The sequence below is a fragment of the Haliotis cracherodii genome, unplaced genomic scaffold (genome assembly GCF_022045235.1).
Source record: "Haliotis cracherodii isolate W230 unplaced genomic scaffold, xgHalCrac1.p SCAF_11, whole genome shotgun sequence".
Classification (NCBI taxonomy): domain Eukaryota; kingdom Metazoa; phylum Mollusca; class Gastropoda; order Lepetellida; family Haliotidae; genus Haliotis; species Haliotis cracherodii.
The window spans coordinates 39855062-39870092 of NW_027266266.1; the positions used below are offsets into that span (position 1 = coordinate 39855062).

The 15031-nt window shown below is 43.3% G+C and overlaps 1 protein-coding gene across 1 annotated transcript; it reads left to right on the plus strand.

Moving 5' to 3' along the window:
- The first annotated feature begins 9353 nt into the window (after positions 1-9353).
- LOC139455092 (protein kinase 4-like) lies at positions 9354-13798 on the plus strand. The gene is given in 5 exon segments (XM_071236662.1): positions 9354-9446; positions 11387-11902; positions 12047-12463; positions 12587-12901; positions 13319-13798. Coding segments are annotated over 5 exon segments (1821 nt in total).
- Positions 13799-15031: the final 1233 nt, after the last annotated feature.

Genomic DNA, 15031 nt, shown 5'->3' on the forward strand with positions numbered 1-15031 from the left:
TATGAAACTGGTCGTTATGACAAGGTAGAGTATTACCGCCTTTTTATGTATTGTAAATCTAAATCTAAAAGCTTAATATATTGAACATGGAATGCATGTTTTACTTATCTGTGATCATGACTCTGACAATAGGACAACGTATATCTCTAAGTTTCTTAAAGATCTGTACACTCTCATATAGATCTTCTACAGAACAATAACATTGGTGTTATATTGACGTATATCTCGAAGTTTCTTAAAGATCTGTACACTCTCATATAGATCTTCTACAGAACAATAACATTGGTGTTATATTGACGTATATCTCGAAGTTTCTTAAAGATCTGTACACTCTCATATAGATCTTCTACAGAACAATAACATTGGTGTTATATTGACGTATATCTCGGAGTTTCTTAAACATCAGTACACACTCTTTAGATCTTCTACAGAACAATAACATTGGTGTTATATTGACGTATATCTCGAAGTTTCTTAAAGATCTGTACACTCTCATATAGATCTTCTACAGAACAATAACATTGGTGTTATGTGTAGCGCTGTCTTGTATTCTCTTGATAGCCATGACAGATTATTTAATACGAAAGAATCGGGTGTTCCTTAAATTTATTTGGATAGGATATTTATATGAAGTAAACAAATTGTTAATTAATGTAAACTGTGCCTTGTAAATCATCGTATACAGAATAAAATGTACGTTTGTCTGAATATTGCTCTGTATATCAAGCCATGACATAATTAGTTGTCCTGTGATGTTAGGTGAACAATTGATTTGCCTTTGCATGTGTTTGGTACGGGTGTCATCGGTTTTGCAGGACACCTGATGTCACCAATATTTGATTATGATTCATAAAATACGTGCTTATACGAGTCGAAATCCCACAATGAACTTTACTTTTGTCAGCGATGTCTTGTGATTATGGAAATGCTTTTGTCTCTTTTCCGGGGAGGATGAGGTGCCTGGTTGTTTGTTGTAATACGAAAATGAAAAACATTTTCATGTTTATAAACTGAGGAGCAAAAGAAAGTATGCCGAATGTGTTTGTTATGCAATTGAAAATTGAAAGAACTGTTGTTATATTTGATTGTCTATATAACTTTCACTCATTCCTGCAACTGTTTGAAAAAGTAATCTGTGGCTGGGCAATTTTGTGTAAAAATATATTGGCTCAAAGAAGACTGGGGTAAGAAATAAATTTGCAACCACATGACCTTTCCATGTTTGAAATGTAAATTTGTGCCGAATAGAGCAAATATATTGATATTCAAACACAAGATGTCTAACATGTCTTTTGATGTCTGTTTTTAATTTTTAAAAGTTTTAAATTAAATGATATTCTTGAAACTAAAACCATGTTGAAATATTTTTTAAGTGCTGACTAAGCGCCAGTACTGTTTAATATTTCGATACGATATTGCCGACTTAGATAACTGAGATATTTTCAATTGAACATCAAACACATCTGAGAGTTGCTATGTCTTGTGTTCCTCAGTTCGAAGAGTATGTAACAGACTATCTGTTTGTAAGGAAATATGACTCTAAATGGCGGATTTAAAAGTGCACGTCTCTTCATTAACCTTTTAGATAAAAAACAAAATACAGGGCAGTAGTTTGCTCCAGGCACCTGATACCTCGTTAACCATGACCTTGGTTGAGATACGTCCGCACTCTCTCGTCCATCACTCCCTTGAGCAGCGTTTAAGAAACGTCGTTTTTGTTAAGAAAACATTCAGAGTATCATGACCCCTTTTCACCCTAAAGGGCTGGAGATTTTCATGAGAAAAAAATGACTTGTTATCCTTTTAGCAAATCCTTCATAATCACTCACAGTTGTATTTGTCCGCAAGACGTCCGTGACCTTGAAATTTCCAGTCAACGCTCATGATTACCTTATAAGGCATTATGGCTTACGGGTCACGTGGATGCTTTGCAGAGATTCAACATGGGTTTTATTGTGTGGCGAAACTCTATAAATTATGGTAATGAATGAAGTGTGAAATATTAGCGGTGTCCATCGCTTGGACTCTAACGTCTCGACCCCGTCCCCGTCATACACGGCGACAACCTTAAGATGACGGCTCTACATCAACATTCTGGTGTTAGTAGGTAACGGCACTGGCTCTCGGAAACACCGGACATCTGGTGACCAGAGTGCCCGTTCTTTGAACGCACATGAGTCGGACAAGTACATAAACATCAAAGTACACGAAACCGCCATGATCATGTCAAGGATAACCAAGCTTGCTGCTACGTGTATCAAATCTAATGTTTCCTTATCACGTCAAAATTGACCCCATCGTTCTTGGAGTCCTGGGATTGTATCGTAAAAAACAAATTTCACCGAAAATCTTTAAAAAAACATGACTATGCTTCAGAATATTAAACAAAAAAGGAAACTCTCTACCACAAAATTACACTGTCGCATTGTGTTTTTATTTTAAACAAATTAGTCTCATAGTTCGAAATATAAGGGGCGGTCGGGTAGCCTAGTGGTTAAAGCATTCGCTCGTCACGCCGAAGACCCGGGTTCGATTCCCGACATGGGCACAATGTGTGAAGCCCATTTCTGGTATCCCCCGTCGTGATATTGCTGGAATATTGCTAAAAGCGGCGTAAAACCATACTCACTCTAAATATAAAATATCTTGTTTTTTGTAGATGCAGCTGAAACAATAAAATCCCAGGTACTTCTCCCCACACAATATCAGATGTTCGGTCTCACAATGAAGTTAACTATACGAAGGTGATCAGAGGAAATTGATCTTAACGTCACGTTCAAGATTAGTTCACATATATAGCGATGTATCTCTATGAATAAATGAAGAGCGAACCAGACTATCGGAAATTTTATTTTCAGGAACATATTCCGAAGGTAGACATATTTTGCATCTTATAAAAAAAAAATATATAGGTGTGGAATTATGTTCAAGATGAGTTGTTTGAATGGGACATACAATGCCATGATTGGTTTGTGTGAGTTTCGTAAATGTAACTTAAATCGATCGTAATGACAGAGAGGGTTTGTATACACTACCTGAGTGATTAGAACACGGAAGGTGGTGAAAGCCAAATTGAATAATGATGTTTGATAGCGTAAGTAATCGTTAAAAATACCCCAAAATGTTAAGCTGTTTTAAAACATGGTGTTCAGTGCAAGGCAATATTAAACACGTGGATTTCAATATCAAACCATCTTGCACACTTTGGACACACACACACACACACACACACACACACACACACACACACACACACACACACACACACACACACACACACACACACACACACACACACACACACACACACACACACACACACACACAAACACACAAACACACACACACAAACACACACACACAAAAACAAACACACACAAACACACACACACAAAAACAAACACACACAAACACACACATACAAATGCTCGAATAGGCAAACATATATGGAACGTCTGGCCCAGATCGTACAGACAGAATATACACACAACACACACATACACACACACACACACACACACACACACAAACACACACACACAGAGAGACACACACAGAGAGAGACACACACACACAAAAAGAGAGAGAGAGAGAGAGAGCAAACACACACACACACAGACACACACACAAAGAGAGAGAGAGAGCAAACACACACAGACACACACACACAAAGAGAGAGAGAGCAAACACAGACACACACATACACACACACAAAGAGAGAGAGCAAACAGACACACACAGAGACACACACATACACACAAAGATAGAGAGAGCAAACACACACACACAGACACACACACAATGAGAGAGAGAAAACACACACACACAAAGAGAGAGAGAGAGCGCAAACACACACACACAGACACACACACACCCAAAGAGAGAGAGAGAGAGCAAACACACACACAACACACACACACACAGACACACACAAAGAGAGAGAGCAAACACTCACACAACACACACACACACGACACACACACACACACAAAGAGAGAGAAAGAGCAAACACACACACACACAAAGAGAGAGAGAGAGCAAACACAGACACACACATACACACACACAAAGAGAGAGAGAGAGAGCAAACACACACACACACAGACACACACACACAATGAGAGAGAGAGAGAAAACACACACACACAAAGAGAGAGAGAGCGCGCAAACACACACACACAGACACACACACACCCAAAGAGAGAGAGAGAGCAAACACACACACACAGACACACACACACAACACACACAGACACACACAAAGAGAGAGAGCAAACACTCACACAACACACACACACGACACACACAGACACACACACACACACAAAGAGAGAGGGAGAGCAAACACACACACAGATACACACACACACACAAAGAGAGAGAGAGAGAGAGAGCAAACACAGACACACACATACACACACACAAAGAGAGAGAGAGAGCAAACACACACACACAGACACACACACAAAGAGAGAGAGAGCAAACACACACACACACAAAGCGAGAGAGAGAGAGAGAAAAAAAACACACACACAAAGAGAGAGAGAGAGAGAGAGCAAACACACACACACACACACCCAAAGGGAGAGAGAGAGAGAGAGCAAACACACACACAACACACACACACAGACATACACACACAACACACACACACATACAACACACACACACACACACACAAAGAGAGAGAGAGCAAACACACACACACACAAAGAGAGAGAGAGCAAACACACACACACACAGACACACACACACAAAGAGAGAGGAGAGCAAACACACACAGACACAGACACACACACAGAGCAAACACACACACACACAAAAAGAGAGAGGGAGAGAGAGCAAACACACACACACAAAGAGAGAGAGAGAGCAAACACACACACACAACTCACACACACACAAAGAGAGAGAGAGAGAGAGAGCAAACACTCACACAACACACACACACAACACACACAACACACATAGACACACACACACAAAAAGAGAGAGAGAGCAAACACACACACACACACACACACACACAAAGAGAGAGAGAGCAAACACACACACACAAAGAGAGAGAGAGCAAACACACACACAGACACACACACAGACACACACAGACACACACATAGACACATACACACACGCAAAAAGTGAGAGAGAGCAAACACACACACACACACACAAAGAGAGAGAGAGAGTGCAAACATACACACACAGACACACACACACAGACACAAAGGGAGTGAGAGCAAACACACACACAACACACAACACACACACAGAATGAGACAGACTCGTACACACATATACACACACACAAAACACACACACAACTAACACACACATCCAAACAAAAGCATAAACACACACACAAACAGACACAGACTCGTACGCACATACAGACACACACAAAAACAACTCACAAACACACACAAACCAAGTCATTTCACCTAAATCACTATTCTTTCTTGACGTGGTTGCCTTCGTTGCCCGAGATCATTAGCTGAATGCATGTCTGCAGAAGGACCCTGATTTATGGATTTATTCCGAAACTAACACATTTCTTGTGTCACTTAACGTCACCTAACGTCACCTACATACGGCCATAGAGACGCCATATCCTGAATAAGATCCAGCTTTGATCATTTGATTCTGAACATGGAAAGTTCAACTCACGTGTAGGGTAGTAAACTGTGGGGGTCTTGGCATCCTGCGTCCACACATGCCCCAGGCTTCTGTGTGACGTGTTCTGTACCCGATGCCCCGCATTGTGTCATTGTGTTAAACACATTCCTACTCCTAGTTACTTATGTCGTCCAGCTCTACCTATGACACTGAAGGCAGGAATGCTGATATTATGTTTCATAAATGTCACCACTCACTCTGGGTTTATAAATCTGAACAGTTGAGTGCAAAGTATAGCAGAGCACTATACCTGACACCTTCGGCCATTTTGGTAAGGGCTCCTTCCCTACTAACAGTTTCTAAGTTTTTCAGGCGTTATTTTCTGCCGCCTCTCTTAAATATCAGATCCTTGCCCCCAAAGAACTGTTTGAATTAAATGTTTTCGTAAGTAAATGTAATTTTGAATTACTAAAGTTAATACATAATACTACGTGTGTATTTGAAATGTGGCTCCGATGAATGTCGTTGATGAGGTAGTCGCACGCCATTATGTAAATTTTATTTTTGAATACCTTTTAGATGTTCATGTCTAATTTTCGATGCTTATGACCTGCCTTTATATTCATTTTGTGGTTTAATTATATTAACCTACACAAATACAAGCAGAGCCATTTTTCTGCTAATTTTTAGTTTCGTCGACATACTTTTGTAACAGTAACGCCTGCCGAGTGCGGCTGTATCAGTTGTATGAATCAAATATGGCGGACAGGGGGCGGTACAATACATATGTATCGCATACCGTCGTATTTTTCAACAGCCTTTATAAGAAGGTGGTGTCATTGTTGACCATGATGTTATGCTGTTAGTCATCAGCTTTTTTCTTTTCTTTTTTCTCTTTTGTTTTTTTTGTTGTTCAACGCCGCAAACAGGAATTATCAAGCTATATGACGACGGTCTGTAAATAATCGAGTCTGGACCAGACAATCCATCGTGACCATCGATCTACGCATTTGTCTTGCGATGACGTGCATCATTTACATCAGCGAGTCTGACCCCCGATCCAGTCAGTCGCTCTTTACGACAAGGGACAGGGGACAGCGGTGACCGAGTCGTCGAAGGCGCCGGAATTCGAGTTGCGTCCCTTAAGCGTGTCAGGATCTTATGATAATGGGTTCGAATCTAGGATTCGTCCTCATTGTGATAATTGGTTTTTCATTCTTAATACCCTCTCAGATTATGACTTCCTGGATCGCGTGACTTGGTTTATGGCTCGACGGCATGGGTCACCACTCACTCACTTACTCACTCACTCAACCATCCACACACTCACTCACTCAACGCCTCCCACTCATTCACTCACTCACCCACTCACCCACTCAACCGTCCACACACTCACTCAACGCCTCCAACTCACTCACTCACTCAACGCCTCCAACTCATTCACTCACTTACTCACCCACTCACCCTCCCACTCACTCAACCATCCACATACTCACTCACTGACTTAATCACTCACTCACCCACTCACTCACTCTCCCACTCACTCACTTACACAACCGTCCACTCACTCACTCACTCAAACATACACACACTCACTCACACACTCACTCACTCACTCACTCATATTCCGTGTGATCGCAGTGTACAATGACGACGATAATCTTATCGAGTTATACTGTGAGTTATGCTGTGTTTTCAGAGTACCGCTTCTGATCGTCGTATCGATTTTCAATGCATCTTACCAGGTTTCCTCCAGAATGTGTGGAGTGCTCAAGCACTTATTCACAGACAAGAATGTCCACGGCTAGCCAACATTTCCGCATGGAATTTACGGCTTGAATGTGACATTAAGGAGATTACATATATATATATATATATATATATATATATATATTCTTCATCTTGAAATCTGTTCCCACTTTAACTCCCTGACGTGTGGAGGCTCCAGCAAGATTTATGCTCTGACAAAACATGGATTGGTGATAGTGTTACGGCTGGAGGTGACAGATGGGTGTGTATGCAAACAAGGTATACATATACAGCAGGCGTACATACTTACCACAGCATGTGCACCCTGTCGGTACCGTCGCCAGGCAACAGAGTGTAACATTCGCTCACTTGGTAGGAACACACCATCACCTATTAGTATGCATCATTGAATCTGACGGACCACTGTGTCTTTGCATTTTAATATCCATCACACTCTTTGTGCGGACATATGACAGAAGAGATAAACAGCCATAACATGTATGGACATATGACAGAAGAGATAAACAGCCATAACATGTATGGACATATGACAGAAGAGATAAACAGCCATAACATGTATGGACATATGACAGAAGAGATAAACAGCCATAACATGTATGGACATATGACAGAAGAGATAAACAGCCATAACATGTATGTTGCATTACACGACACACCAGTGCAGTCGTTGCCTTGATTTATGTGAAAAATGGGGGGGGGGGGGGGGGGGGGGGGGGGTATGTATGACCCGGAGTGGTTGGTTGACTATGGACAGTGTGAGATGCGACCTGGGTGGTTGGTTGACTATGGACAGTGTGAGATGCGACCTGGGCGATTGGTTGACTATGGACAGTGTGAGGTATGACTGGTGCGATTGGTTGAATATGGACAGTGTGCGGTATGACCCTGAGTGGTTGGTTGACTATGAACAGTGTGAGATACGACTGGGGTGGTTGGTTCACTATGGACAGTGTGAGATTCGACTGGGGCAATTGGTTGACTATGGACAGTGTGAGGTATGACCCGGAGTGGCTGGTTGACTATGAATAGTGTGAGATACGACTGGGGTGGTTGGTTGACTATGGACAGCGTGAGGTATAACCCGGAGTGGTTGGTTGACTATGGACAGAGTGAGGTCTGACTGGGGTGGTTGGTTGACTATGGACAGAGTGAGGTATGACTGAAGTGGTTGGTTGACTATGGATATGGACAGAGTGAGGTGTGACTGAGGTGGTTGGTTGACTATGGACAGAGTGAGGTATGACTGGGGCGGTTGGTTGACTATGGACAGTGTGAGGTATAACTGTGGTGGTTGGTTGACTATGGACAGAGTGAGGTATGACTGTGGTGGTTGGTTGACTATGGACAGTGTGAGGTATGACTGGGGCGATTGGTTGACTATGGACAGAGTGAGGTATGACTGGGGTGGTTGGTGGACTATGGACAGTGTGAGGTATGACTGGGGCGATTGGTTGACTATGGACAGAGTGAGGTATGACTGGGGTGGTTGGTTGACTATGGACAGTGTGTGGTATGACTGGGGTGGTTGGTTAAATATGGACAGTGTAAGGTATAACCCGGAGTGGTTGGTTGACTATGGACAGTGTGAGGTATGACTGGGGTTGTTGGTTGACTATGGACAGTGTGAGGTATGACTCGGGTGGTTGGTTGAATATGGACAGTGTGAGGTACAACCCGGAGTGGTTGGTTGACTATGGACAGAGTGAGGTATGACTGGGGTGGTTGGTTGACTATGGACAGTGTGAGGTATAACCCCGAGTGGTTGGTTGACTATGGACAGTGTGAGGCATGACTGGGGTGGTTCGTTAACTATGGACAGTGTGAGGAATGACTTGGGTGGTTGGTTGACTATGGACAGTGTGAGGCATGACTGGGGTGGTTGGTTGACTATGGACAGTGTGAGGAATGACTTGGGTGGTTGGTTGACTATGGACAGTGTGAGGTATGACTGGGGTGGTTGGTTGAATATGGACAGTGTGCGGTATGACCCTGAGTGGTTGGTTCACTATGGACAGTGTGAGATTCGACTGGGGCAATTGGTTCACTATGGACAGTGTGAGGTATGACCCGGAGTGGCTGGTTGACTATGAATAGTGTGAGATACGACTGGGGTGGTTGGTTGACTATGGACAGTGTGAGGTATAACCCGGAGTGGTTGGTTGACTATGGACAGAGTGAGGTCTGACTGGGGTGGTTGGTTGACTATGGACAGAGTGAGGTATGACTGAAGTGGTTGGTTGACTATGGATATGGACAGAGTGAGGTGTGACTGAGGTGGTTGGTTGACTATGGACAGAGTGAGGTATGACTGGGGCGGTTGGTTGACTATGGACAGTGTGAGGTATAACTGTGGTGGTTGGTTGACTATGGACAGAGTGAGGTATGACTGTGGTGGTTGGTTGACTATGGACAGTGTGAGGTATGACTGGGGCGATTGGTTGACTATGGACAGAGTGAGGTATGACTGGGGTGGTTGGTGGACTATGGACAGTGTGAGGTATGACTGGGGTGATTGGTTGACTATGGACAGAGTGAGGTATGACTGGGGTGGTTGGTTGACTATGGACAGTGTGTGGTATGACTGGGGTGGTTGGTTAAATATGGACAGTGTAAGGTATAACCCGGAGTGGTTGGTTGACTATGGACAGTGTGAGGTATGACTGGGGTTGTTGGTTGACTATGGACAGTGTGAGGTATGACTCGGGTGGTTGGTTGAATATGGACAGTGTGAGGTACAACCCGGAGTGGTTGGTTGACTATGGACAGAGTGAGGTATGACTGGGGTGGTTGGTTGACTATGGACAGTGTGAGGTATAACCCCGAGTGGTTGGTTGACTATGGACAGTGTGAGGCATGACTGGGGTGGTTCGTTAACTATGGACAGTGTGAGGAATGATTGGGGTGGTTGGTTGACTATGGACAGTGTGAGGCATGACTGGGGTGGTTGGTTGACTATGGACAGTGTGAGGAATGACTTGGGTGGTTGGTTGACTATGGACAGTGTGAGGTATGACTGGGGTGGTTGGTTAAATATGGACAGTGTAAGGTATAACCCGGAGTGGTTGGTTGACTATGGACAGAGTGAGGTATGACTGGGGTGGTTGGTTGACTATGGACAGTGTGAGGTATGACTCGGGTGGTTGGTTGAATATGGACAGCGTGAGGTAAAACCCGGAGTGGTTGGTTGACTATGGACAGAGTGAGGTATGACTGGGGTGGTTGGTTGACTATGGACAGTGTGAGGTATAACCCGGAGTGGTTGGTTGACTATGGACAGTGTGAGGCATGACTGGGGTGGTTCGTTAACTATGGACAGTGTGAGGAATGACTTGGGTGGTTGGTTGACTATGGACAGTGTGAGGCATGACTGGGGTGGTTGGTTGACTATGGACAGTGTGAGGAATGACTTGGGTGGTTGGTTGACTATGGACAGTGTGAGGAATGACTTGGGTTGTTGGTTGACTATGGACAGTGTGAGGTATGACTGGGGTGGTTGGTTGACTATGGACAGTGTGAGGTATGACTAGGGTGGTTGGTTGACTATGGACAGTGTGAGGTATGACTCAGGTGGTTGGTTGAATATGGACAGTGTAAGGTATAACCCGGAGTGGTTGGTTGACTATGGACAGAGTGAGGTATGACTGGAGTGGTTGGTTGACTATAGACAGTGAAATGTGTTTCCCGCGTCTTTATGAGGTTGTATACAACATATGATGTTGACTAAAATATTAGGGCTTGACATCTTCACGAATGCAGTTGACCAGCGTGATATGTTTATGTTAAATGTGAACTTACCAAGTCTCTGGCGGTGGGGTAGCCTAATGGTTAAAGCGTCCGCTCGTCACGCCGAAACCCGACTTGGATTCCAACATGGAAACATTGTACGAGGCCCATTTTCGGTGTCCCCCGCCGAGATGTTGTCTGAATATTGACAAAAGCGGCGTAAAACAATAAAAGCGATGTACGAGCCCAAGTCGTTCGGGTAACATCATACAAACAGAACACCACCAGCCAGAATGTTGTGAAACAGAACAACACCAGCCAGAATGTTGTGAAACAGAACAACACCAGCCAGAATGTTGTGAAACAGAACAACACCAGCCAGAATGTTGTGAAACAGAACACCACCAGCCAGAATGTTGTGAAACAGAACAACACCAGCCAGAATGTTGTGAAACAGAACACCACCAGCCAGAATGTTGTGAAACAGAACAACACCAGCCAGAATGTTGTGAAACAGAACAACACCAGCCAGAATGTTGAGAAACAGAACACCAGCCAGAATGTTGTGAAACAGAACACCACCAGCCAGAATGTGGAGAAACAGAACACCAGCCAGAATGTTGTGAAATAGAACGCCAGCCAGAATGTTGTGAAACAGAACACCACCAGCCAGAATGTTGTGAAACAGAACAACACCAGCCAGAATGTTGAGAAACAGAACACCACCAGCCAGAATGTTGAGAAACAGAACACCACCAGCCAAAATGTTGTGAAACAGAACACCAGCCAGAATGTTGAGAACCAGAACACCAGCTAGAATGTTGAGAAACAGAACACCACCAGCCAGAATGTTGTGAAACAGAACACCACCAGCCAGAATGTTGAAAAACAGAACACCACCAGCCAGAATGTTGTGAAACAGAACACCACCAGCCAGAATGTTGTGAAACAGAACAACACCAGCCAGAATGTTGTGAAACAGAACAACACCAGCCAGAATGTTGTGAAACAGAACACCACCAGCCAGAATGTTGTGAAACAGAACACCACCAGCCAGAATGTTGTGAAACAGAACACCAGCCAGAATGTTGAGAAACAGAACACCACCAGCCAGAATGTTGTGAAACAGAACACCACCAGCCAGAATGTTGTGAAACAGAACACCACCAGCCAGAATGTTGAGAAACAGAACACCAGCCAGAATGTTGTGAAACAGAACACCACCAGCCAGAATGTTTTGAAACAGAACAGCACCAGCCAGAATGTTGTGAAACAGAACACCACCAGCCAGAATGTTGAGAAACAGAACACCACCAGCCAGAATGTTGAGAAACAGAACACCAGCCAAAATGTTGTGAAACAGAACACCAGCTAGAATGTTGTGAAACAGAACACCACCAGCCAGAATGTTGTGAAACAGAACACCAGCTAGAATGTTGAGAAACAGAACACCACGAGCCAGAATGTTGTGAAACAGAACACCACCAGCCAGAATGTTGTGAAACAGAACACCACCAGCCAGAATGTTGTGAAACAGAACAACACCAGCCAGAATGTTGTGAAACAGAACACCACCAGCCAGAATGTTGTGAAACAGAACACCACCAGCCAGAATGTTGAGAAACAGAACACCAGCCAGAATGTTGTGAAACAGAACACCACCAGCCAGAATGTTTTGAAACAGAACAGCACCAGCCAGAATGTTGTGAAACAGAACACCACCAGCCAGAATGTTGAGAAACAGAACACCACCAGCCAGAATGTTGAGAAACAGAACACCAGCCAAAATGTTGTGAAACAGAACACCAGCTAGAATGTTGTGAAACAGAACACCACCAGCCAGAATGTTGTGAAACAGAACACCAGCTAGAATGTTGAGAAACAGAACACCACGAGCCAGAATGTTGTGAAACAGAACACCACCAGCCAGAATGTTGTGAAACAGAACACCACCAGCCAGAATGTTGAGAAACAGAACACCAGCTAGAATGTTGAGAAACAGAACAGCACCAGCCAGAATGTTGAGAAACAGAACACCACCAGCCAGAATGTTGTGAAACAGAACAACACCAGCCAGAATGTTGAGAAACAGAACACCACCAGCTAGAATGTTGTGAAACAGAACACCACCAGCCAGAATGTTGAGAAACAGAACACCAGCTAGAATGTTGAGAAACAGAACACCACCAGTCAGAATGTTGTGAAACAGAACACCACCAGCCAGAATGTTGTGAAACAGAACACCACCAGCCAGAATGTTGTGAAACAGAACACCACCAGCCAGAATGTTGTGAAACAGAACACCACCAGCCAGAATGTTGTGAAACAGAACACCACCAGCCAGAATGTTGTGAAACAGAACACCACCAGCCAGAATGTTGTGAAACAGAACACCAGCCAGAATGTTGAGAAACAGAACACCACCAGCCAGAATGTTGTGAAACAGAACAACACCAACCAGAATGTTGTGAAACAGAACACCACCAGCCAGAATGTTGAGAAACAGAACACCAGCCAAAATGTTGTGAAACAGAACACCAGCCAGAATGTTGTGAAACAGAACACCACCAGCCAGAATGTTGTGAAACAGAACACCACCAGCCAGAATGTTGTGAAACAGAACACCACCAGCCAGAATGTTGAGAAACAGAACACCAGCCAAAATGTTGTGAAACAGAACACCAGCTAGAATGTTGTGAAACAGAACACCACCAGCCAGAATGTTGTGAAACAGAACACCAGCTAGAATGTTGAGAAACAGAACACCACCAGCCAGAATGTTGTGAAACAGAACACCACCAGCCAGAATGTTGTGAAACAGAAAACCACCAGCCAGAATGTTGAGAAACAGAACACCAGCCAGAATGTTGAGAAACAGAAAACCACCAGCCAAAATGTTGAGAAACAGAACACCAGCTAGAATGTTGAGAAACAGAACACCACCAGCCAGAATGTTGAGAAACAGAACCCCAGCCAGAATGTTGTGAAAAAGAACACCACCAGCCGTTCGGGTAACATCATACATCAAGCAGGGGACAAAAACCACACTTTCTTGTCACTTCTTGGAATAATTATAAGGGGATTTCATTCACTCAACTTCATAGATTTCATAAATCACTCAAGTGCCATTTCTGATGCTATTTTCAAATACATGAACAGGTTATTCTATTTAAAATGCCTGTTTTAGACACATAGAAGTAATGAAGATTGGATGCAGTCATGCCATCTACCTGCAAGTTGCGTGTAGTCATGACAGAATGTGTCAGACCGACATGTGTCAGGCTTGTGTCTGACAGCGACAGAGAGCAGAAACAGGCGTTAGTCTCACATATGGAGTTATTACCCCATGTGTCGTGAACATCATGAAATGTGTTGCTTTGTACAGTACAATGGACAAATGTCCTGGTTCGTGCTGCTCAAGGGCATAAGTTGATCAATGTACTACATTCGAAGGATGTTAACTATATTCACTCAAAGGAAGAGAATTTATTGGTGTCAACTACTTTATTATGAGAAACACAACGTTTCCGAGTACATGTATATACTTACTCCTTCATCAGGTGAAGACTTAGGACATTCACCTGATGAACGAGTAAGGATATACTCTGAAACGTTGTGTTCCTCACAATAAAGAAGTTGACATAAGCATTTTTTTTCTAAATCATGTGTTTCTTTTATACAGAACCTAGTTTAATATTTCCTGCAACTATTCCACGTGGCAAATTACTGTGTCACCTCATTTGCACTGTCTGTCTGTCCGTCCGTCCGTCCGTCCGTCCGTCCGTCTGTCTGTCTAAATAAATAAATAAATAAATAAATAAATTAATAAATAAATAAATAAATAAATAAATAAATAAATAAATAAATATAATATTAATTGCCATCCTACCAGGTACCCATGCACTGCTGGATGAACAGACAC